This window comes from Elephantulus edwardii, unplaced genomic scaffold (genome assembly GCF_000299155.1).
Source record: "Elephantulus edwardii isolate Elephantulus edwardi_28Jun2011 unplaced genomic scaffold, EleEdw1.0 scaffold00031, whole genome shotgun sequence".
Taxonomy (NCBI): Eukaryota; Metazoa; Chordata; class Mammalia; order Macroscelidea; family Macroscelididae; genus Elephantulus; species Elephantulus edwardii.
The window spans coordinates 17,390,085-17,413,558 of NW_006399781.1; the positions used below are offsets into that span (position 1 = coordinate 17,390,085).

Sequence of the window (23,474 nt, forward strand, 5' to 3'; positions counted from 1 at the left end):
AAAGCCTTTGCATAGTCAGTGAAGCACAGATAGACATTCTTCTGGTATTCTCTGCTTTCTGCCAAGATCCATCTAACATTAGCTATAATATGCCTAGTACCGTGCGTGACCTCTTCTAAATCAAGCCAGCACATCTGGCAGTGCTCTGTTGGCATACTGTTCCAAACATTTTTGGATAATGCTCCCCAACATGTATACACTGTTTATGAACTTTTCAATAGGAACTTTATATATAAATGCATTTGTATCAAGTCAAGTTTGTCTGTGTATGTGATCATCAACACTTCTGGTGCTGAACAGGGCTCAGTGTTTTGTACCAGCACTCAGGAAATCAAGAATTTTGTTGTACAGGGATAGTTTAGTCAAGGACCTCTCCAAAGTGGTGAAGAGCAAGGATGTCCATTTAAAGATTAAGGTGTGTCTGAAGCAAGCCATGATCTTTTTAATTACAGCTATGCATCTGACAGTTGGACAGTGAATAAAGATGACAGAATTGATGCTTTTGAACTGTGATGTTAGAGAAGAGTACTGAATATTCTGAGGGCTGTGAAAAGAACAAAAGAGGGCCATCATGCTTGGAAATAGAGGGAAGAGGAAGGGCTGGGGGGGAATCACAAGGTCACAAAATTTGGTGAGTGGAGACAGCAGGTAGAGGAAGTGGGAAAGATGCAGCAGAAACCTGAGAAGTCAGGATAATGGTGGGCATAGTCCAGTGGTGATTAATTTTATAAAGTACTATGTATGGGAATGACTGTATGAAACATAATGTCAATGAAGTAAAATGTGGGGTGAAATTTGCATAAGAAATTTAAAAAAAACAAAATGTACATGAATGAGTGAATGAAAATAAAAACAAAAAAATAAGATCATGAAAACCCTACTGGAAGGTCAGCTTATGACTTGATGACAATCAGTTTTATTTAAATCTATAATCGTTTACACTTGAAAGTACTTAGGAAAAATAACAACAAAAAAAGAATGAAAGAATTAGATTTCTAGAGTCACTATCTCACTGTATGCCACGTATGACAAGTTTATTCTCTGGGAAAAAGAATCAGAGAGGTTCCAGGTTCAGGCTCAAAAGAGGCTAGGCTTAGTGGAGAGAAGAGAACAAAGAAGAAAGTAGGTGAAAATGTCCATACTGAAAGGTAAGATCTGTCAGGCTCTTTCTCCTATTTGATTAAGAATGCTAGTAACTGGCCTTTAAGTTCCACTCCATATTCCAAATGGTACTGGGGGAAGCAGATGTCTACATACAAAAGAGTGAAGATGAATGCCTATACCTCACACCACAATTGGATTGATAACCTAAAAACAAGTACTAATACAAAAAAATCTCTTAGAAGAAAACATAAGGATCAATCTTCATGTCTTTGAATGTAGCAACAGATTTTCAGAACCAAAAAGGAAAAAAATCCCCTCTGATAAAAAGGACTTCCTCAAAATTAAACACTTTAATACAACCAATAGTATTATCAAGCAAGTGAAAGACAACACCTAGAATGGGAGAAATATTTGCAAGTGATATATATCTGATACAGGCCTAATATCCAGAATATTTCAAGATCTCCTACAACTCCAACAACATCTCTACATAGAAGATAAACAAATAGCCAATAAATAAGCACATGAAAAGATGCTCAACATTACTGGTCATTCGGGAAATACATATCAAAATCATTATGAGATACCACTTCACAGCCTTTTAGGATGGCTATATCTTAAGAGGAAAAACCAAACAAACCAGAAACAAGAGTTGAGAAAGGATAAAGCAAAACTGGAATCTTCATCTATTGCCAGAAGGAAAGGAAAAGTGGAAAAGTCTGACAAGTCCTCAAAAAAGTTAAACACCAAATCACAATCTAGCACAGCAATTCTACACTTTGGTAAATTTCCAAAAGAACTGAAAACAGGGACTCAAACAAATACTTGGACAGGAATGTTCATAATAGCAACACTATTCAGAATAACAAAATAGCCCAAGTGTCCAGCAACAGATGAAAAGATAAGCAATTGAGGTCTATCTAGACAATGGAATACCTATGTTGTTGTTGTTATGTGCTGTCGAGTTGCCTGTGACTCATAGCGACCCTATGTACAACAGCCATAAACCCTACTCTACCCTGTGCCAATCTTATTGTCTCTGACACACCTACTCTCACTACCTCAGCCACTGAATCAATCCGTCTCATCCAGGGTCTTCCTATACTTTTTATTATAACTACACTTATTTACTTTTAGGTATACCTACACACTTTACTCAGTCATAAAAAAGTAATAAAGCACTAACACACTCACTCACTCGCTGCTGTCAGGTTGTAAATCACGTGGGAGATCGTCTATCTCTCTCCTGAGGAACCACTAGCAGATCTGAACTGTCAGAGTGGCATGACCTTCAGGTTAGCAGCACAACTCCCCACCAGAGCTCCCTAAGACAGGCTATAACATGAATAAACATTAAGCAAAAAGCCAAATACAAAAGGTCACAAGCTGTATGATTTAATACATATAAAATAACCAAGTTAGGTAAATCCAGAGACACAGAGAAAGACTGGGGTGGGGAGTGGGGTAGGAATGGGGAACAAATGCACAATGGGTACAAAATTTTGAGAGTGATTCAATATTTTGGGATTAGATTGAGATGGCTGTCATTTTAAACATCACTCATTTATATACTTCAAAATGGTTAATTCTTTTTGGATATTTTTTTCCCTTGTTAAAATGTTAATTTTATGTTAAAACATGTCTGGTGTTATTAAGTGCTTTCAGGTCGACTATGACTATGAACAACAGACCTGGACCTTGCTCTAGCCTGCCCCATCATTATGACCTCTGCCAAGCTCAAGCCCACTGTTAGTCACTGTGTCAATCCACCTCCTTGAAGGTCTTCCTCGGACCCTCTTTCTCTTTCTCTGACCCTCTACGTTTCCCAGCATGTGATCTTATTCCAAGAGCTGGCATTTCCTGACAACATGTCCAAAGTATGGGAACCACGTTTTTTCATCCTTGCCTCTAAGGAGCACCCCTGTTGCACTTTCCCCAAGACAGGCTGGTCTGCTCTTTTAGCAATCCATAATATATTCATTATAGATAGATATCCTGACATATATAGAAAGTAAACAGTCCTGCGATTTTAGTGTCACAGATACATATGTGTTTTCTCTGTAAACAAGCTCTAGAAAGTATGTGTTACCTTTTCACTCTGTATCTCTTGTTGTTGTTTTCTCACAAGTTTTCGCCTTTTCTCATTCTCCTCCTCTTCTTCACCTAAGAAATCAACACATAAAAGTTCTTTTGAATGTCCAAGTATCAATAAATTGATTGGTATTTTCTCTGAAAAACAGCCTGTAGATTTTTACATTTTGAACAATAAAAGAGGCCTTATTATAACAGGTTCTATTCTTCAAATAATAAAACATGCAATACATGCAAGAAGGTAAAACAAATCAAAAAGTAAAATCTACAACAAAAACTTGATTCTGAAACACATATTCTCTAACGTGTATTAAAAGTGAGTCTTAAAGTTTTTGTAGAGAGGCCTTAAGATTGGATTTTCCATTGGATTTTCTTCCACAGACCGGATAGGGCATCAGTTGCTCCAGGCACAGCAAGGACGCCCATGACTACATATAAAACTTGTAGCACTGCACTACAAAGAATCAAGACTCGCTGTTGGATGTGGCAGTAGAAACAACATGTATTCCCCAAAAGTGGGCTGTGCTTGGCAACTACTCTAAAGACTGAATCAGTATTAGGGGTGTTTTCTATAGCTGCTAGTTGATTCTGACTCACAGTGACACTCCCCCCCCAATATGCTCCAGGAGCCCAATACTTACACACTACACAACCAGCATTCCATGTAAGTCAAAGAATATAATTTTTCAAATAAATCAGTACTCAGATACAATCCTTACAACTACTAAGCAATGACTTCTGAACTTTTTGATGACTCTAATCTTGCAAAACCTTTTTACAAAACAAAGGAGCGCTGGTGGCTTAATATTGTATCTGCTGGGCTGCTAAGCAAAAGGCCTAAAGGTCAGTAGTTCAAACCAGTAGGTGATCCACAGGAAGATGGGTAGTCTTGTACAAAGGTTTACAGTCTTAGAAACTCAATGAAAGGGCTTGTAAAATAAATAAATACATACATACATACATGAGTGAATGAATAAATGAATGAATGAAAAAATTTTAAAAAAAATGTTGATTTTTGTCAAAATCAACTCCAAAGAGTGGGTTTTGATTTTGAGAATGAGAGTGTTAAAAATAAGGAAGAGTAAAGTTTTGGATTAATCAAAATACTTGTATTTTGATATCTGATATAATAGCAGGAACAACAGGAAGTCTATGAGCATTCTTTTTTTTTTTTTTAATTATTTGTGTGTGTGTGTGTGTGTGTACCGTCAAATCGAATCTGACTGGTACAGGAGGAGATTGTCCCTCCTTCCCCGGCAGAGCATCTGATGGATTCGAACCGTGCACCTCTGGGATTGTAGTTGCTGCTCTTTGCCACGAGGCCACCAGAGCTCCCCTGCATCTGGTGGATTTGAACCCTGTACCTCTGGGATTGCAGTGCAGCTTCTTGCCACTAGGCCACCAGAGCTGCCTAATAAGTTGGGTTTTGAGGGATTTAAGGAAAAGTTCCCAATAATAGGCTCTATCCACAATATTAATCATGATTATACATTCTCAAACTCATTGCTGTCAAGTCAGAATGGACATTTAGCTGACACTCTTAGCAGTTTTTGGAGGCTGTAAACCACACGAAAGGAGACTGTCCATCTTTCTCCTGAGAAGCTGCTGGTGGAATCAAAATGCCAGAGAGGCACCACCTTTGTTTTAGAGGCACAAGTCTCTACGGGCTACACCAAATTCTTATGGACTACACCAATCCCCTATGGACTACGCCAACCCCCAGTGGACTACACTAGCCCTCTATGGACTACATTAACTCCCTGTAGACTATGCCAACCCCCTATGGACCACGCCAACCCCCTATGGACCACGCCAACCCCCTATGGAACACGCCAACCTCCTATGGACCACGCCAACCTCCTATGGACCATGCCAACCCCCTAGGGACCACGCCAACCCCCTATGGACCATGCCAACCTCCTGTGGACTATGCCAACCCCCTCTGGACTACACCAAACCCCTATGGCCTATGACTAGGTACTCACATTAGTGTTGATTATATCTCACAATTATCAATCAAAGAAATGCAACAAAATGGCTTCCAATAAAATAATGTACATTTTAGAGTAGAACTGTGACAAGTGTATGTTTCCCTTATATAAAATACCAAATAGAATTCCTTACCTAATAGTTTTATGTATACAGCAGATACCCTTCTTATATAAAAAGATATTTAATATAAACTTTCTAAGAATAAATTAGTGTTCACATTGTTTTCCATGAGTAATTTCAAACATAAGATCTGCTAACGAAAAAATTAAAAAGCTTAAAAATTTCAGAATGAAAGACTTTGTACCCAATGTCTTCATGGCCTAGTCAAATGACATTATTTTTTAGGCTTATGATTTTCTTTAAGGTTAGTCAGAAATGGCTATAAATTAAACAGTACATTTCCTTTTAAATTATTTATATAAATAAATAGTAAAACAGACAACCAAGTATACTACTGCAAGTTTCTTAATAATAATATAAAAAACCAGAGAATTTACTATTAGGATTCATCTTTTCTGGAACTAACTACAACATAATTTTAAAAGGCTTCTAGAACTTAAAAAAAAATTATCCAAATGAAAAATGTCTCAGTTTCTGTTAAAAGTGATGGAAAATATTCAGAAGGAGATATTGGTGCAAATCGCATAGCATGATTATCATAAACAGAGCTATGTCAGTCAACTGTCCATGTAAAAAATGTTGAAATGGCAAATACATATATATGTATGTATATTCTTACAACCCTCACGAGCACATACACACAAATCACAATTATGAAGTTCTAATGAATTGATGAATACAAGTACGAATCAGTTTGCCTAAAGAAATATTCCTACTCTTTGAGTCAGTAATTTTACATCTAAGAAGTGTTCTCTTTTTTTTTTATTAATTTTAATGAAGGTTTACAGAGACTTAGGGTTTCCAGTCATCTAAGAAGTGTTCTTAAAGTGTATTACAGTTAGGCTCAATGTAAACAGTCATCAAGAGTATGAGAAATGGTTAAATGAAATATAATAATCTATAGCCATTAAGAAGCATCTCTTAGAAAATTATAAAATACAGAAAAAGTAATTTAGAAAATTGAAAATAGGAAAAAATCTGGTTCTAAAATAATCTCAAACTTGTAAAATGAAAAAGACTGAAGGAATATTTAAATAAAAACCAAGAAACATAAAAATAAGAACAAGCCTGATTTTCTAAAATTAAGAGCATTAACTATACAAAAGAGGTGCCTCAGTAAGACTTATAAATGGAAAGAAAAATAAGCAGGGTAATAACCTGCAAGGATCAATGAGATCATTTTCATAGACTAGGCTGTAACAGCAGTTAAAAAGCACAAAGACAACTCAAAATTAATGAGTTTATAGAAAATGTACCAACTTAGTAAACTACATATAAGGAAAATGTATAGTTTCTCATGAAAATGTTGGGATTTATAACCCATTATAAAAATTATAACCAAAATAGTAATTATTTTTCTACCTTGAAATTATACATTACAAATGAATGTAAGATGGTTATTACTGTGTAAAGCTCTAGAATATAAAAAACCAATAAATTAATTTATAAATACAGACATTTAAGTATAAAAGGGAAGCATGGAGAATACTTACCTTTCAGACAGACTTGGGAACGTTTAAATGATTTAAGCCATGAGGTAGTCACAGAAATTATTAAAGTAAGAACAGCAAGTAGTAAGAAAATTTGGCCACAAAGCAATATGAGATCTCTAATTCCTAATAAAGAGGGAGAAAAAAAACAATTAAACAGCTAATATGCAAAATACTTTTCATGATATGAATACTAAATGCTCCTAAGACCATTCCAGCACACAGCACCTTAGACAACAGAATGAACTGGCCCCGTGGGTTTCCAAGGCTGTAAATCTTGAAGCAGCAGATGACCACATTTGTTCTTGTATGGGAGCTGATGGCTTGAAAATAATAAACCAAACTAGCAAGCAACAATGTTTAACCCACTGAGTTACTAAGGTACCATAAAATAAATGATAGATAATTGAAGAGGTACACTAAAAGTTATGTTGCACAACTGCCTAATGATTTTTTTCATATAATATTCTTTATGTGACAAAGTTCATTACAGTTGGCATTACTAAAACAAGGTTTCAGAAAAGAAAATTTCCGCTAAACACAAACATCTTCCATGTCAGAAATAAGGTAGAATTAAAGTAATTGACTGTATTATAAATAGTATGATCATTAATGAGAAAATGTTGGTTTCCTTCAACCTAGAAAAGTGGATAAAATTACTCACATATTGAACTTGACAGTATTATCTTTTTAAATTCTGTTTTTATTTAAAAAGGGTCATTTTGTCATCCAGTGACACTGTAACTACAATGCTGTAAAACAAAATGTATTTGAATGAAAAATCATGATTTAAAAACATTCAGTGAAATAAACAGAAGGAAAAAAATTCTCATAATTTTCCCAAGGGACACCTTGGAATATATCATGAAAATGAATGAATAAATCAATCTAGTAATGTCCATTGAAACACCAAATTCTTGTTTCTCACAAACTGTTCAACTCAGTCCTCTATTTTTTAAAATTTATTTAGCCACTTGTAAATCGAATTACTATTTGCATGTATGTCTATAAGAAGTAAAAACATTTGTTTCAGGTATTGTCCAACACAACAAAAAAAAAAATTATAAAGCTAGGGCATCTCTGGCATTTTACACAAGTAATTTTATACCTAGAATACTGAGAATTAGAGAAGACAATGAGTTGTAGGATTTAAGTTCAACAAGGTAGCTCCCAATTTATAACTTATTAGAGTTAAGACATCCCTGAACATCCCATGGGTGGTCAAAAGAACAAATATGTATTGGAGAGAGTGCAGCCAGAATGCTCTTTTAGACGCAAACATGATGAGGCTTCACCTCACATACCTAAGGCGGTTGCTAGGAGGAACTATTCCTTGGAGAGAGACATGATATTCAGAAAAGGAGGTTAGTGAAGGAGAGGAAGACCCTTGACCAGGTGAACTGACATGGTGATTGCTACCGTGGGCTACAATGTGTCAGGAAGTAAGGATAGCACAATACAGGATAGGGTTCAGATCTGTTATTCATATGGTTACTATGAGTCATACTTACCTAAGAACAACAACAAGAGTTAATACACTAAATCACTAAGATAAACTCATGAAGTCAGGTGTGTTTTTTTTTAAAAGAAATAGTTTATATGGACTGCATAAAATGTTGAAATATGAAATCTGCTGGCATTATCACTCTCTGATGTTCACTTACAGATGTTCAAAGATCAGATTTCTAACAATATTGATAATAAAAGGCAATAATATGGAAAACTGGTAGAGGAAAAAAAAACATTCAACTTACCTCGGAACCATCTCACAAGAGATGGAACTAACTTACAATAAAGTTGTCAGAACAGAGCTGCTTTCTGTTCTACTAAGCAAACCATCTGGTGCAAGTCACTTGTTGCTGTTGTTTGTTGCTAGGTGTCATGGAGTCAAGCTGAGCAGGCCTCATAGTGACACTATGAACAACAGATCTGAACCCTCCTATCCTATCATGGGCCATCCTTATCTCCAATACATTTGAGCCCATTAGCTGCAGACTCTGTATCAATCCACCTTAGTGAGGAAGATGGAATTTCCTTAAGTCACTAACTCTCCACCTTATCCAACATGGTATCCCTTTGTAAGGAACATAATCTCCTAATAATATGTCCAAAGTATGTGAGACAAAGCTTCACCATTGCCCCCAAGGTGCACTCTGTTTGCACTTTCTCCAAGACATATCTGTTTGTTCTTTTAGCAGTCCATTAGATATTCAGTACTCTTCTCCAACACCACAACTTGAATGCATTGATTCTTCTCCTATCATCCTTATTCATTATCCAGCACTCACATACATAGCAAGTGACTGGACTGAGTATGGTTTGAATCAGGTGTACCTTAGTCTTTAAACTGGCATACCTCTTAGCAGATTTACCTAATGCTATTCATCTGATCTCCTGATTGCTGGTACCAACAGTGCTGATTGTGAATCCAGGTAAAAGGAAATTGTTGGTAATTTCAATCTTTTCTCCATCAATCTATCAGACCAGTGGTTAGAGTTTGTGTTTTCTTGATGTTGAGATGTAATCCACATTGAAGGCTGCAGCTTTTGATTTTCTGTAGCAAATACCTCTGCTCCTCCTTTGTTTCAGCAAGCAAGGTTGTATCATCTGCATAATGCAGGTTGTTGATGAGTCTTCCTCCAATTCTGATATCACACTCTTCTTCATAAATTGCAGCTTCTCTAATGATATGCTCAGCATAAAAATTGAATATGTATGATAAAAGGATATAGTCCTGACACACACCATTCCTATTTTAAATCATGGGTGTTCCTTTGCTCTGTTCAGACAACAGCTTCTGAGTACAGATAGATTTCATATAGAGCATAATTAAATGTTCTGGAATTACAAGTCTTATCAATGAATTGGGATGTATGATTTGTAAAAGTGGCTTAAATACTGTTATTAGAGAAAAATGTAAATTGTCAACAATTTAATTTTACTTGCATCCACAATACCCTTAGTACCAGCAGTCAGGAAATCAGAACATATTGCCCTGGGAAAGACTGCAGTCAGGAACCTCTAAAAGTTATTGAAGAATTATAATATCAGTTTGAAGATTAAGGTGCATGTGAGTCAGGCCATGGTCTTTAAAACCACTTGCTATACTTCTGACAGCTGGACAGTGAATAAGGATGAGAGAAGAAGGACTGATATTTTTGAGTTGTATTGTTGGAAAAGCATACTCAGTGTCCCACAGACTCTTTACCAATGCCTTTAATGCAGCTAGAACATCTTTCTTCATCCTCAGTGTTCTTTATCATATACTACTTCCTGAAATATTTCAATCTCTACCAGTTTTTTGGGGTGCAGTAACTTTGTGTATTCCCCCCCATCTTTTTTTCTGTTTTAATCTGTATGCTGAGAAAATCATTAAAGAAGCTGGATTTTATGAAGAAGAATGTGGTATGAGGATCAGAGGAAGGACTCATCAACAACCTGCATTGTACAAACGACACAACCTTGCTTGTTTAAGTGAGGAGAACTCGAAACATCTGTTTGCATCTCAACATGAAGAAAATAAAAATCCTCATCACAAGGCTTGTAGGCAATATTATGAGTTAGAGAAAAGACTGAAATTGTCAACAATCATCTTACATGCATCCAACAATAAGGATGACAGAAGAACTGATGCCTTTGAGCTATGGTGTTGAAGAAGAGTGCTGATTATCCCATGGACTGCCAAAAGAACAAACAAATGTCTTGGGGAAAGTGCTATCCTTAGAGGCAAGGATAACAAAAGCTTCATCTCACATACTTTGGGCATGCTGTCAGCAGGCACCATTTCCTAGAAAGGGATATTAGGTTAGGAAAGGTAGAGGGCAGATCGGCAAAGGAGAAGAAACGCTCAATGAGATGAACTGACACAATGACTGTAGCAATGGACTGTATGTCAGAGATGATAAGGAAGACACAGGATAAGACAGGGTTCAGATCTGTTGTTCATAGGCTTGGTATGAGTTGGACACAACAGTGCCTAACAACAATGACAATGAATATTTATATCTAGGTGTCTTTTTACTTTCTCCTGGAATAGTGTAAAGTAAGACAGTCTAGATAAGCAGAGGTGGGGGAAGTGCTGTAAAGGTAAGGAATCAGGTAACTTTTGGAATAGGTGAATATGACCTTACGATTTCCTTACCTCATTTTAATAAGGATCTTATTACCTTCTAATAATTTTTAATATGTAGGTTTCTGGAGAGTCTTTAATAGATTTTTTTCAAAAGCATTTTGAAGTAACATTTTTGAGCTTCTGACTTCTCTAAGATGAAGTGGAAAGGTGAAAAAGTAAAGAAAATATATAAAAATTTCATGATGGGTTTTCAATAATATTGCATTAAGCAAATTCGCTGCCAAAAATCTCTTTAAAAAGCAAAGATGTCACTTCAAACAGTAAAGTGCACTGTATTCATTGAAGTTGGATTGTGAATATGGAAGAACTGATATCTCTGAATTACAGTATTGGTGAAGAATACTGACTATTCCATGGACTGTGAAAACAACAAACAAATCTGTCCTGGAGGAAGTGTGTTCAGAGTGCTCCTTAGAGGCACGGATGGTGAAACTTTGTCTCACATATTTTGCATCTATTAACAGGAGGGGCCAGTCCCTTAGCAGGACATCATGCTGGGGAAAACAAGAGGGTCAGCAAAAGACTGATAACCTCTCAATAAGATGAACTGACACAATGACTTCAAAAATGGGCTTACGCACTACAGGGTTTGATTGCGATGAGTCAGATCAACAACAAACAAGTTTCATCACTGTCTCCAACTTTAGAACTTAGTTAAATAAGAGAAGACAGACAAACTAATCACTAAATGCCCAAAGTAATACTGCCAAAGTAGTATCAGTATTACAGTTTAAGTTCTAAAGCACTTAGTTTATGGACGGCTAAAATCTAAGCAGGAGTCATAACTCTATTTTCAGTCTTGACATGAAAAGTTATTTGAGGTTTTTGGCCATTAAACCAACAAAGCATAGTCTGTAATGTATGAAGCTGCTAACTGGAAGATCAACTCTGCCAATCCACCTGATACTCCTTGGAAGAGACATAAGTAGTCTCCTTTCATAAAGATTTACCATCTCAGAAACTCAATGAAGGGCTGTTGGTCATGTTAGAGAATGGCTTTTCCATCCACTGTCTTACTCCCACCGCTCAGGGGAGTGGTTTCCTGCTGCCTCAACTGGAGACACATGGTTGATTAGTGTCTTCAACATCAACAGCTACAAAGCCAACATAAGAGAGAGAGAGAGAGAAAGAGAGACAGAGAGACACAGAGGGAGAGACCGAGAGCGAGCGTGAGAGCAAACGCACGAGCTTACCAGACTATACAGAGACTGGGGCAAAATATAGCATGACAGAGCCCTGGAGACAGGGCCATAGTTAAAGGTTTTCCTTGCTAGATGACTGAAGAAAGAACCGGTTTCTGACTGTTATGAGACAAAACTTGCCAGATAATTGAGGAAATCAAAGGTTTCTTGCATGTATTGCTAGACTGAACCTGGACTTACACTGTGTGATATCCTTCACATTCCAACCCTCCCCCAACCTGTTTCCCCAATAAACCCCACAACTGTGAGTAAAAAGAGGTTTATAAATTCTGTGTGGTCATTTGCAATTAATATTAGACCCAGTGATTAGTAGAAAGAGGTGTAGTAGAGTGGGGGGTCATGTCTTAACATATAGGGATCAGTTTTTTACTGTGGATGTTGCTGATGGAGACAGTTCCCCTTCGTGGAGTTAAAAGAGGTCAAACTTAGTCATTTCCATGATGTGTTTGTTCCTTTTTCAGTTACTGTGAGTTGGAACTGGCTACTCTTAGCAGTTGGTGAATGGGAATTGTCAGAGAGGAAATCACCTTTGCATTAGCAGCGCAGCTTACTAACTACTGGGTCACCTGGGCTTTTTGTTTTACTCTTAGATGAAGGGAACATTAGTGGCCTAGTGTTGAAGAATGTCACTGCAATTCCAAAGGCATGTAGTTCAAATCTACCAGTTACTCCCTGGGAGAAGGATAGGAAACTTCCTGCTGTGCCTCTGAAAAACCACTGGAGGGTCAATTATCAATCAGTTTTGACTTGAAGACACACAATAACAACACTTAGATGAATCTGGCAAACTCGGGAATGGAAAATTTCTCTCAGGAAGAGTATTACTGAAAGTAGATTATAATTTCTGGCCAGCCCAAGACCAGTTTGCTCTCAAGCTTATACAGAAAGCTGGGGAAATCAGCCTGGGTATGTCCTTAATGATTTACAGAAAATAACCACATGTTAACAACTTTAAAAACTGGGATCCTAGTTACTATGATAAAAACTCCAGAACAAACCTGGGTTTGTTTTTTTTTAAAGCTGTAGTTACATATATATACCTGAACCACTCATAGTCACACCTGGGACAGTAATAGATTTTACAACACCAATTATAATCCTTTGCTGATTTCCTTTGTTCTCTGTAGTATAAATGAAAGTCATTATTCTGCAAAATCCATTGCATCATGATGACAATTTCCTTCATTCCAGAATGAATGTCTTTGTTCTTTGTCCTATTTAAAGCTTAATAAAAAAAGGTCTTAATTAAAAAAATGCTTGAATCTGCAGTCTTTGTTGCCCTAGCACAATTCTTAGTTTTCCCTTTATGAGTATTCAGCCCCACATGTAGGAGTCATCCATAAATCCATCAACAAGTCCTATTAATTCTGTGTCCTAAATATATTCCAGTTCTGTCCACAGTTCATTTCCTATTGTCCCTGGATATTAATTAACTGAAAGACTAGAGATTTAAGTCCAGCCAGAAGCACATCAGAAGAAAATACTGGTCATAAACTTGTAAAAAATCAGTACTGAAAACTGTTATCACAGTCCTACTATAACTGTAGTCAAAACTGACTTGATGTAAACTGTTGGTTGGTTGATTATTATCCAAGTCACCTTCACAGTGTGTCTACTCTAGAAGAACAATTTATTTCTCCACTTTCACAATTAAATCCTTTCAAAAAAAAATTTAAAAAGAAAACAAAAAACGCAATTAAATCCTTTCAAAGTATTGTCCATACAGAATCCAGGGTGACTTTTGCAAAACCTCAGAAGAGTCATTTTACTTCTTTATATCTCAGTTCCCTTAACTGTAAAATGAGGGTTATACTAGCACATACCTTTAATTATTACAGTATAAATGAAACAAAATGTTATTGTTGATATGTACTATTGGAACCAATTGATAGCTGACCCTCCAGCAGGTCTTCACAGGCAATAATCTGCAAAGGAGGAGTCTGCCTACCTTTCCTCCTCAGAACAGCTGGTAGATTCAAAGTGACTTTAGGCTGGCCACAAAACTCCTGACCACTGAGTCACCAGATATCCCATTAAATGAAATAATAAATTGCAAATAAGAACTGTGAATTATATACCCCTTGTTGTTTAGTGCTACCAAATCGTAGATGACTCACAGCAACCCTATGAACAAAAGACTTAAACACTTGTATAACTTTCATTGTTTCTCCAAGTTCATAGAGTTTTTGGAGGCAAGTTTCAGAAGTCGATGACATTTCTGCTTTTAAGCTTGTTTTAATTGGGAAGTTCCACCCAACACTGTCCACCATGGGTAACCATTATCACATTTGACACATCAGTGTCACGGTGTTCCGCATCCCAGCAACCACAAGTTACCTCTGTACAGCAAGTGGACAGACCAGTGCTATGCCACATAGAAGAATGTTTGACCAAAAGCAATTAAAACCAAGCCTGAGGGCTGCAGATTAAAATCACCCTCCTTTGGCTTGGTAGCATCACTTTCTGTCCACATGGCCAACTAAGCTCTCTCTATGTTGTTGTTAAGTGCCATCCAGTTGTAAACTCACTTCAAATTCATAGTAGCCTTGTGTACAACAGAACCAAATACTGCTCCATCCCATACCATGTGCACGATTTCTGCCGTGCCTGAGCCCATTTGTTGTAATCAATGTGCCAATCAATTAAACTTTTTTTTTATGGATTTTATCTAATATATTGTTCTTCCCAGGGATTTGTTCCTACTAATAGCATGTGCAAAGCATGTGAAACAAAATCTCAAACCATCCTTGCTATAAGGAACTCTGGCTGCACCTCTTGCAAGGCAGACAGATTCATTTGTTCTTTTGGCAGTCCACAGTACATTCAGTATTTTTTTGTCAAAAAACAATTCAAAGTCATTGACTATTCTTCAGTCTTTCCTTGTTCACTGTCCAACTTGGATATGCATATGAAACAACTGCAAATATCATGGCTTGGGTCTGGTGCACTTAACTCTTTAAATGACATCTTTGCTCTTCAGCACTTTAAAGATGTTCTTGGCAGCAATATGTTGTTTATTTCTTGACTTCTGTTTCCATTGTGTTTAGAGAGCAGAAAATGGGACATGGTGGCACAGAGATGTGAGTGTCTCTCTGAAAGAGCCAGAGAGAGTGAGAATAGCACAGCCCCTCACTGCCCCAGAGAAGAAAGCAGATAAAGAGCCCATAGCCCAGCCCCCATGGTGCCTCTAGAGCCACCCCAGTGGTAAAAGATTCATTTATTCACTGTTGACTCAGAGACTTTACTCACAGTGTGGTACTGAGAATGGGATTTATTAGGGAAATAAGTTTGAGAGTGAGGGAGGCAAAGAATATCTCCCAATGAAAATCCATATTTTAGTCCAGCAGTCCCAAGGCACAGTTCCTCAATTAATCCAGGATCCAGTTTTAGTTCAGCAGTCAAATCCTAATCATTCAGTAATGTTTTGCCTCTGAGGAGTTATAGTCAACTTCTCCTTCATTCAGCAAGAATAGAAGAAACCTTTAAGTCCACAGACTTTATCTCACAGCTCCTCTGCTTACACCTTACCACAGTTTCTCCACAGCAATACCATAGTCTCTCTACTATTATCACCAGGGTTTCACCACCAGGGTCTCACTCTCAATTGGGTCTTGCCCTAGTCTCCCTCAAGTCTTGATACTCAGTGTGGGAAACACTCTCTTATCCTAGTCCCACTGCTGTTGATGATTTTAAAAACCATATTTCTTCAGTTACAGTAGCTGGAGACTAGAGGGGCTACAAAATAAGCCTACTTTAGGCTAACATCACAATGAGTATTGACCATAGATCTAACTAAAATGAAATCCTTGACAATTTCAATGTGTTCTTTTATATAGAACTGTCTTCTGTACAACTCATTGTATTCATTTGTTGAAACATTTCAATCAATACTGCTAATTCCTGGAGTATTTCTTTATTTTCCCCAACCCGTAGCTTGAACTTCTTCTTTCTTCAGTACCACTGAATCTTCATCATACTGTGAAAGAAGCAGCTGCAAAATCGGAGTGGCCAAGTCTGACTTGTACCCGCTTCATAAAGGGGAACTCTCCCCATCAATAATATCCACAGTACTAAACATACAGCTACATGATCAGAAATGTCACCTCCCATGCTCCTACACCTATCTCTACCAATCATTGGGTCCAATGTTCATTGCAACTTGATTCACAGACTTTACTCATAGTTGTGGGTTTTATTAGGGAAATAGGTTAGAAAGTAGGGGAGGCAAAGAATATCATACAATGAACAGCCTCTCAAGCCAGATTAACAGGAAGGCACAATTCCTCAATTAGTTGAAGTCCAGGTTCAGTTCAGCAGCACAAAAGCAAGGAGCCTCTGGTTTCTTTAATCATCCAGCAAACTTTATCTCAGAGCAGTTATAAGTCAGCATTTCCTTCAATCATCCAGTATTAGGTAGACTGTCTCTAAGTGATGAAAATTTTGTTTCTCAATCATCTCTTTCCATCGTTGTAACAGATTTGATTTCTGTGATTTCCACCCATCAAAGCCTAGATATACTTTGTTGTTGTTGTTGTTGTTGTTATTGTTGTTAGGGGCTTTTGAGTCAAATACGACTCATTGTGATTCTATGAATAGAAAATCTGACCCTTAGCCTATCCTGTACCATCCTCACAATCTCTGTCCTGCTAAGCCCACTGTAGTAGTCACTGTGTCATCCTATTACATGGAAGATCTTCCTCTTTCACAGATTTTCTACCTTTCCCAGGATGATGTCTCTATCCAAGGACCGATTCCTCCTGAAAATCTTCTCAAAGTAAGTGAGCCCAAGTTTCATCATTCTTGCCTCTAAATGTATAGGCATCGTCCCCTCCTTAGGAAAAAAAACAGTATTTGCAATGAACAAGTCTTTGGGTGCACAAATCTCTGATACGCTTTCTCCAGGACGTGTTTCTATCATCAAGATCCTACTTTCTAATCTCTGATTACTTTTATTTCCAACTTTTGCTTTCCAATTGTTGTTGGTGTTGTTATGTGTCGTCAAGTCTGCAACTCATAGAGACCCTATGTATAAGAGCCCTAAACCCTGCTCTATCTTGTGCCAACCTCACTGTCTCCAACACAACTACCACAATTACCCCAGTCACTTAATCAATCCATCTCACAGAGGGTCTTCCTCCCCTCCCAAGCATAATGCCCTTCTCCAAAGACTGGTTCCTCATTGCAACATGTCCAAAGTATGCCAGATAGGGCTTCAGAATCCTTACCTCCAAGGAACAGCCTGGTCTCACCCTCTCTAGGATGAACTTGTTTGTTCTCCTAGCAGTCCATGGTATATTCAATACTATTCTCCGACACCACAGCTCAAAGCCATCAACTGCCTCCTGGTCCAAGTATAGGTTCACATTAGCACGATTAAGTATACTGGAATTCCCATTCTTCTCAGAATAATTTCCAATTACCATTATTTATTAATGCATCTCCACTGCATGTTTGACTATTGCAGATTGCTTACTTTTTATAATCAGTTAATATAATCTTGAATTACTCTCCAGACTTCAACTCTTTTGCCCAAAATATGCAGCCATCAAGTTCATTGCAACTCAAAGGGACCCTATCAAATGTCAAAATTGCCTATTCTTCCCTGGCTTTAAAAATTAATGCTCCTATCACCAATCAAGAGACTGCACGATGGCTTCTCACATATTGATGAGAGGTGTGGGTTTGGGGGTTGTTGGTTTTTTTAGCTTGAGTTTCATCCACAGTTGGGTATCAGCGGGTTGGACCTGCCAGATGGACTAGGGGTCTCTGAATTTAAAAATGTGGTATGGCCATCTTTCAAGTGGTACAACAGTAATCTATTTGCTGTACCGAAGTAACCTGGAGTTGCTGTGCTGAACAACTATGTTATAGGTGTGTCAAACACCATAATGGCTACTCATCATGGGCAGTGTGTGGTGGAGCTCCCAGATTGATTCAGGTTTGGATGCAGGAGTGGCATCCACTTCTCTAAACCACATGCCTCTGGAAACTCTTATGAATTTGGAGAAATGGCAATAGTTACAGAAAAGCTTTTAGCCTTTTGTTTATTTATTTATATGTATATATAAAAAAACAAATATATGGAGGACCCTTGTATTTAAAAGTCAATTGGGCCCAAGGGCCTAGTGTTATTTTGGAGGAACATTCTTCTAAGTTGTACAGCACTCTTCTGTCAAATTGCTGTACTGAAGTAATCTGTGTTTGCTGTGATGCTGAACTTTGTGCCAACAAGGGGTCAAATGCCATAATGGCTGTCCATGGTAAAAAGTGTTTGGTGGAGCTCCCAGTTTAAGACATGTTTGGAAGCAGGAGTGGCGTCCACTTCCTAAACAACATGCCTCTGGAAACTCTATGAACTTGGAGAAACAACAATAGTTATAGTAAAAGGTTGCATAGTGGAGTGTACTTGGGGCAGTGGCAGGGATGTAGGGGGATTGTATACCAAAGAAAGAATTTTTCTTTTACTTTTCAAAGAGAGGAGTGAAGGGGGGTGAGGGCTGGGAAGGGAGAAAAGTGCAACAATGAATGAGCAGAAATCCAAAATCTCTGTAAATGTTCATTAAAATTATTAAAATAAAATCTAAAAAAAATAGTTATAGAAAGGCTTCAGGCCTTTGCTTTATAGGATTGCTATGAGTTGTGCTCAACTCAATAACAATTAACAACAACAATAACAATAACCAATTAAAAGTTCTAGTGGATTAGCGGTAAAAAATTATGCTCTCAATGCAAAGGTAAGCTGTTTAAATCTACCAGCTTCTTCACAGGAGAAAAATGAGCAGCCTCCTCCCATGCAATTTACTGCCTCTGAAAAACTTGGAGAGTTAGCTATGAATCAGTTCTGACTCAATGGTACAAAATAACAATCGCCAATCAAATCTTAGCAAAAAGGTTAACCCCTTAATTGATTTTCTGATGGCCATACTAAAGTCAACTCCTGATTTTGTTTTGTTTTTTAAATTATAAATTGAAAAATGAAACCAAAGACATTGCTACAGAGTGGAGCCCAACTCATAACGAGCTTGGTTTTTTAATTGAGATTTTTTTTTTAAATGTATGTACTGTCAAGTCTGATCTGACAGGTACAGGAGGAGATTGCCCCTCCTTCTGCAGCACAGCAGCTGGTGGATTCGAACTGTGCACCTCTGGGATTGCAGCACAGCTTCTTGCCACTAGGCCACCAGAGCTCGTCAAGGTTTTATTGTAAATATATAAAGAACTTGGATTTCCATTCATTCATTGTTGCATTTTCCTTCCTGTTCCACTCCCACCCAGTTCACTTTTTTTTTTCCAATTCACTTTTTTAAAAAAATAATTTTTTTTTCATGTGTACCATCAAATGGGATCTGACTGGTACAGAAGGAGATTGCCCCTCCTCCAGCAGAGCATCTGGTGGATACAAACTGCTCACCTCTGGGATTCCAGTGCAGCTTCTTGCTACTAGGTCACCAGTGCTCCCCCAGTTCACTTTTTTTTAGGTACCAATAATACCTAATCTTATTTTCCTTTTAAACAGTTCTCTCCCTCATCTATTTCAATGCAGTGTACATTATTTATCCCCTTTTCCCCCAACCCTGATGCCAGTTCTATTTTATAACAGTGGCACTATGCAGTATTTGTCCTTTTATGACTGAGATATTTCACTCATCATAATGTCCTCCAGGGTCACCCATTTTGTTTAATATTTCATGAGTTCCCTGTTTTTCAGTGCAGCATAGTATGCCACTATGTGAATATACCAGAACTTCTCTATCCATTCGTTTGTTGATGGGCACTTGGGTTGTTTCCAACTCTTTGCTATTGCGAACAAAGCTGAAATAAACTTGAGTATGCATATATCTGCTTTGGTGGCAGTTATGGTTTCTTTAGGGTAAATTCCCAGTAGTGGAATTGCTGGGTCAAATGGTATTTCTATTTGCAACTCTTTGAGAAAGTATCATACTGTCTTCCATAGTGGTTGTACCATTTTACACTCCCACCAACAGTGAATAAGCCTCTACAGCCTCACCAGCGTTTGTTGTTTTCTGCTTTGTTGATTTTTGCTACTCTTACATGAGTAAGATGCTGTCTCATAGTTGTTTCAATTTGTATCTCTCTTAGAGCTAGGAATTTTGAACATTTCTTCACCGTGTTTGTTCATTACCTGAATGTCTTCTTTGGTGAAGTATCTGTTCATATCCTGTGCCCATTTTTCAATTGGGTTGTTTACCTTTATCCTGTAGTGCTTGAATATTCTATAAATTCTAGATTTAAATCACCTATCAGACATGTCATAACCAAGTATTTTTTCCCAGTCTGTGGCTTCCCTTTTTACTCTGTTGGAGTTTTGGATGTGCATAGGGATTTGATTCTTAGAAGGTCCCATTCATCTATTTTATCCTCTTCAGTTGTAGGTTTTTCAGGATGCTTGGAAGCCTGTTCATGTTGTGGATTAATACTTCTAGGGTTCTTCTAAGCTTTTCTCAAATGAAGTTTGGTTTTAGTCCAAGGTCTTCGATCTACTTTGAGTTGGTTTTTGTGTATGGTGGTGTGAGGTGTGGGTCTTATTTGAGTTTTCTGCAGGTGGTTTTCCAATTTTGCCAAGACCATTTGTTAAAAAGGCTGTCATTTTCCCACTTAACTGATTTCATCCCCTTGTCAAAAATCAGTTGACCATAGGTAGATGGGCTGATTTCGGGATTCTCAATTCTATTTCATTGATCTGTGTGTCTCTCATTGTACCATACCACACTGTCTTGATCACCATAGCAATATAGTAGGATTTGAAATCAGGGAGTGAGATGCCTCCCACCTTGTTTCTCCTTTTTAAGGAGTGCTTTGTTTATTCGGGGCCTCTTTCCATTCCAAATGAAACTGGAGATTGCCTTTTCCATCTTGTTGAAGAAATGAGCTTGTTTTTGAGACTGTAAATTTTCTTTTCACTTTTTTATTAGTTTGCATACAGTTAGTTTACAATGTGTTTCATGCAATCATTCACATATATTGAATTTTATATAATTAAGGTTCTGTGTCTATTATTATGTCTTTTAGAATCCCTACTGAATCCTTCCTACTCCTTCACCCCCATCTGCCTGATAACCACTGCTATACTAGTTATTTCTTTCCTTCCCCTTTTTCTGCCTTGGACATTTACACACATCTTACTAGTTTTCTTTCTATTTTTACAATAGTGGTCTTACACAGTATTTGTCTTTATGAGACACTCAGACTCTTAGAATTCACTCAGCATCATGCTCATGCTGTCTAGCCTCTCCCATGTTATATAAAATTTTACAAACTAGTTCCTTAGTCCTACATAGTATTCCACTGGAATGTGCCACAATTTCTCAATTCATTCACTTGTTAATGGGCATGTGAACTGCTTCCGTTTTCTTGCTACAGGGAATAATACTGCTGTAATACAGTAATACATATTTTGTTCAAGTCTCAGTTGTAATTTCTTTGGGGTATATTCCTCGCAGTTAGATAGCTCGGTCATATAGTCTATGTTCAGCTTTTTGAGGTAACACCAAACTACCTTCCAGCCTGGTTGTATCATTTTACATTCCCACCAGCAGTGCATGAGAGTTCCAATCTCTCCACACTGAAACTATAAATCTTGGCAGGAGACTGCTCATCTTTATCCTGCAGATTGACTGGTGAATTTTCCTTGCAATTTAGTCAGTGGTGTAAGTCCCTATGCACAGCACCACCAGTAGCAGGAGGCCAAATTAATGTCCAAAATATATCTGTACATTTTTACCTGAGTTTTATACTTTTGTACCTCCCCTCAACGCAGACTTTCACAAGAACTTAGAACATGGTCTCGGGCGGCTACGAACTGCAAACTTAGACTGGGTATTTTTGCAGAAAAATAGAAAATACAGATCTCCATACCTTTTCAACCTGTATTCAGAGCAGATTATCCGAGAGGCTGGGCTCTATGGGGAGACGCGTGGTGTTAGGATTGGTGGAAGATCTATCAACAATCTGCATTATGCAGATGACACAACCCTGCTCACTGAAACTGAGGAGGACCTCATGCACTTACTGCAGAGGGTCAAGGACTGCAGCCTTCAGTATGGACTGAGGCTCAATGTCAAGAAGACAAAGATTCTCACCACTGGACCAGTTGGTAGCATCAGGATGGATGGCGAAGAGATTGAGAGTGTTCACAGCTTCCGTTTGCTCGGCTCCACAGTCAACACTCTTGGCACCAGCAGCCAGGAAATCAAAAAACGTATTGCGATGGGAAAGTCTGCTGTTAGGGACCTCTCAAGTACTCAAGAGCAACGGTGTCTCTTTGGAGACGAAGGTGCGCCTGATACAGGCCATGGTCTTTGCAATCACTTGTTATGCATCAGAGAGCTGTACAATGACTAGGGAGGACAGAAGGCGAATTGACGCCTTTGAGCTGTGGTGCTGGAGAAGAGTATGGAATGTACTATGGACTGCCAAGAAAACAGATTCATCCTAGGGAGGGTGAAGCCAGGCTACTCCTTGGAGGCAAGGATTCTGAGGCTCCGTCTAACATACTTTGTACATGTTGTAAAGAGAGACAGGTCTTTGGAGAGGGACATCATGCTTGGTAGAGTAGAGGGACAGCGCAGGAGGGGAAGACCCTCTATGAGGTGGATTGATTCAGTGACTGGGATAATTGGGATGGGTGTGTCAGAGGCAGTGAGATTGGCACAGGATAGAGAAGGGTTTAGGGCGGTTGTACATACGGTCGCTATGAGTCGCAAACGACTCGATGGCACATAAACAACAACAACAATCGCCCTCATGAAGCCCCAAAGCCGGCACAGAGCAGGAATCTGTTCCCGCCCCTCCTGGCAGGAACCGGAAACCGAGTGTGCGCAGTGCCGTCTGGGAATTGTAGTGTAGGCTGGCCAGGAAAGTCGGCCAGGTGGACATTACTTCTACATTATTCACGTGGTTAGATTACAAGGTGTAATCTAGGGGTACGGGAAAGTTAACACTTACCTAGATGTGGAATTCCACGCCGGAGCTCTAAACACAAGATGGGAATAGCAGCGAGGAGAAAAATGACGACGCCACGAGAAGCCATCTCTGTGGGAGTCCCGCTTCTGGGCGGAAAGCCCGCCTCCGAGCGGCTCCTGGAGGTGGAGATGCGCGGTTACTGCGCGATGATGAGGGAGGTGGCAGGGCCGGAGGGCCTAAATAAACTGCTTTTCAATTTACAATCTGAAAACGTACCAGAAGACTAGAGGTCCTCTTGCATCATGTGCGGCCCTCCTCAAGGTCTGAAGTAGTGGTGGCCCACCCTTCGGAAGTGGAATTCGGCTGAGGCTGGGGTGGGGGGTGGGGAACCCCTCTAATGAAATGAACTGGAAAGGATCT

General features: G+C 38.5%; 1 protein-coding gene across 1 annotated transcript in view; it reads right to left on the reverse strand.

The window, feature by feature from the left end:
* Positions 1-23,181, reverse strand: part of UBXN8 (UBX domain protein 8) — a 35,652-nt gene extending 12,471 nt beyond the window's left edge. The window contains 3 exon segments of the mRNA XM_006903624.1: positions 3,166-3,267; positions 6,801-6,923; positions 23,097-23,181. Coding sequence (XP_006903686.1) covers positions 3,166-3,267; positions 6,801-6,923; positions 23,097-23,181 — 310 coding nt within the window.
* Between the last annotated feature and the right edge of the window lie 293 nt (positions 23,182-23,474).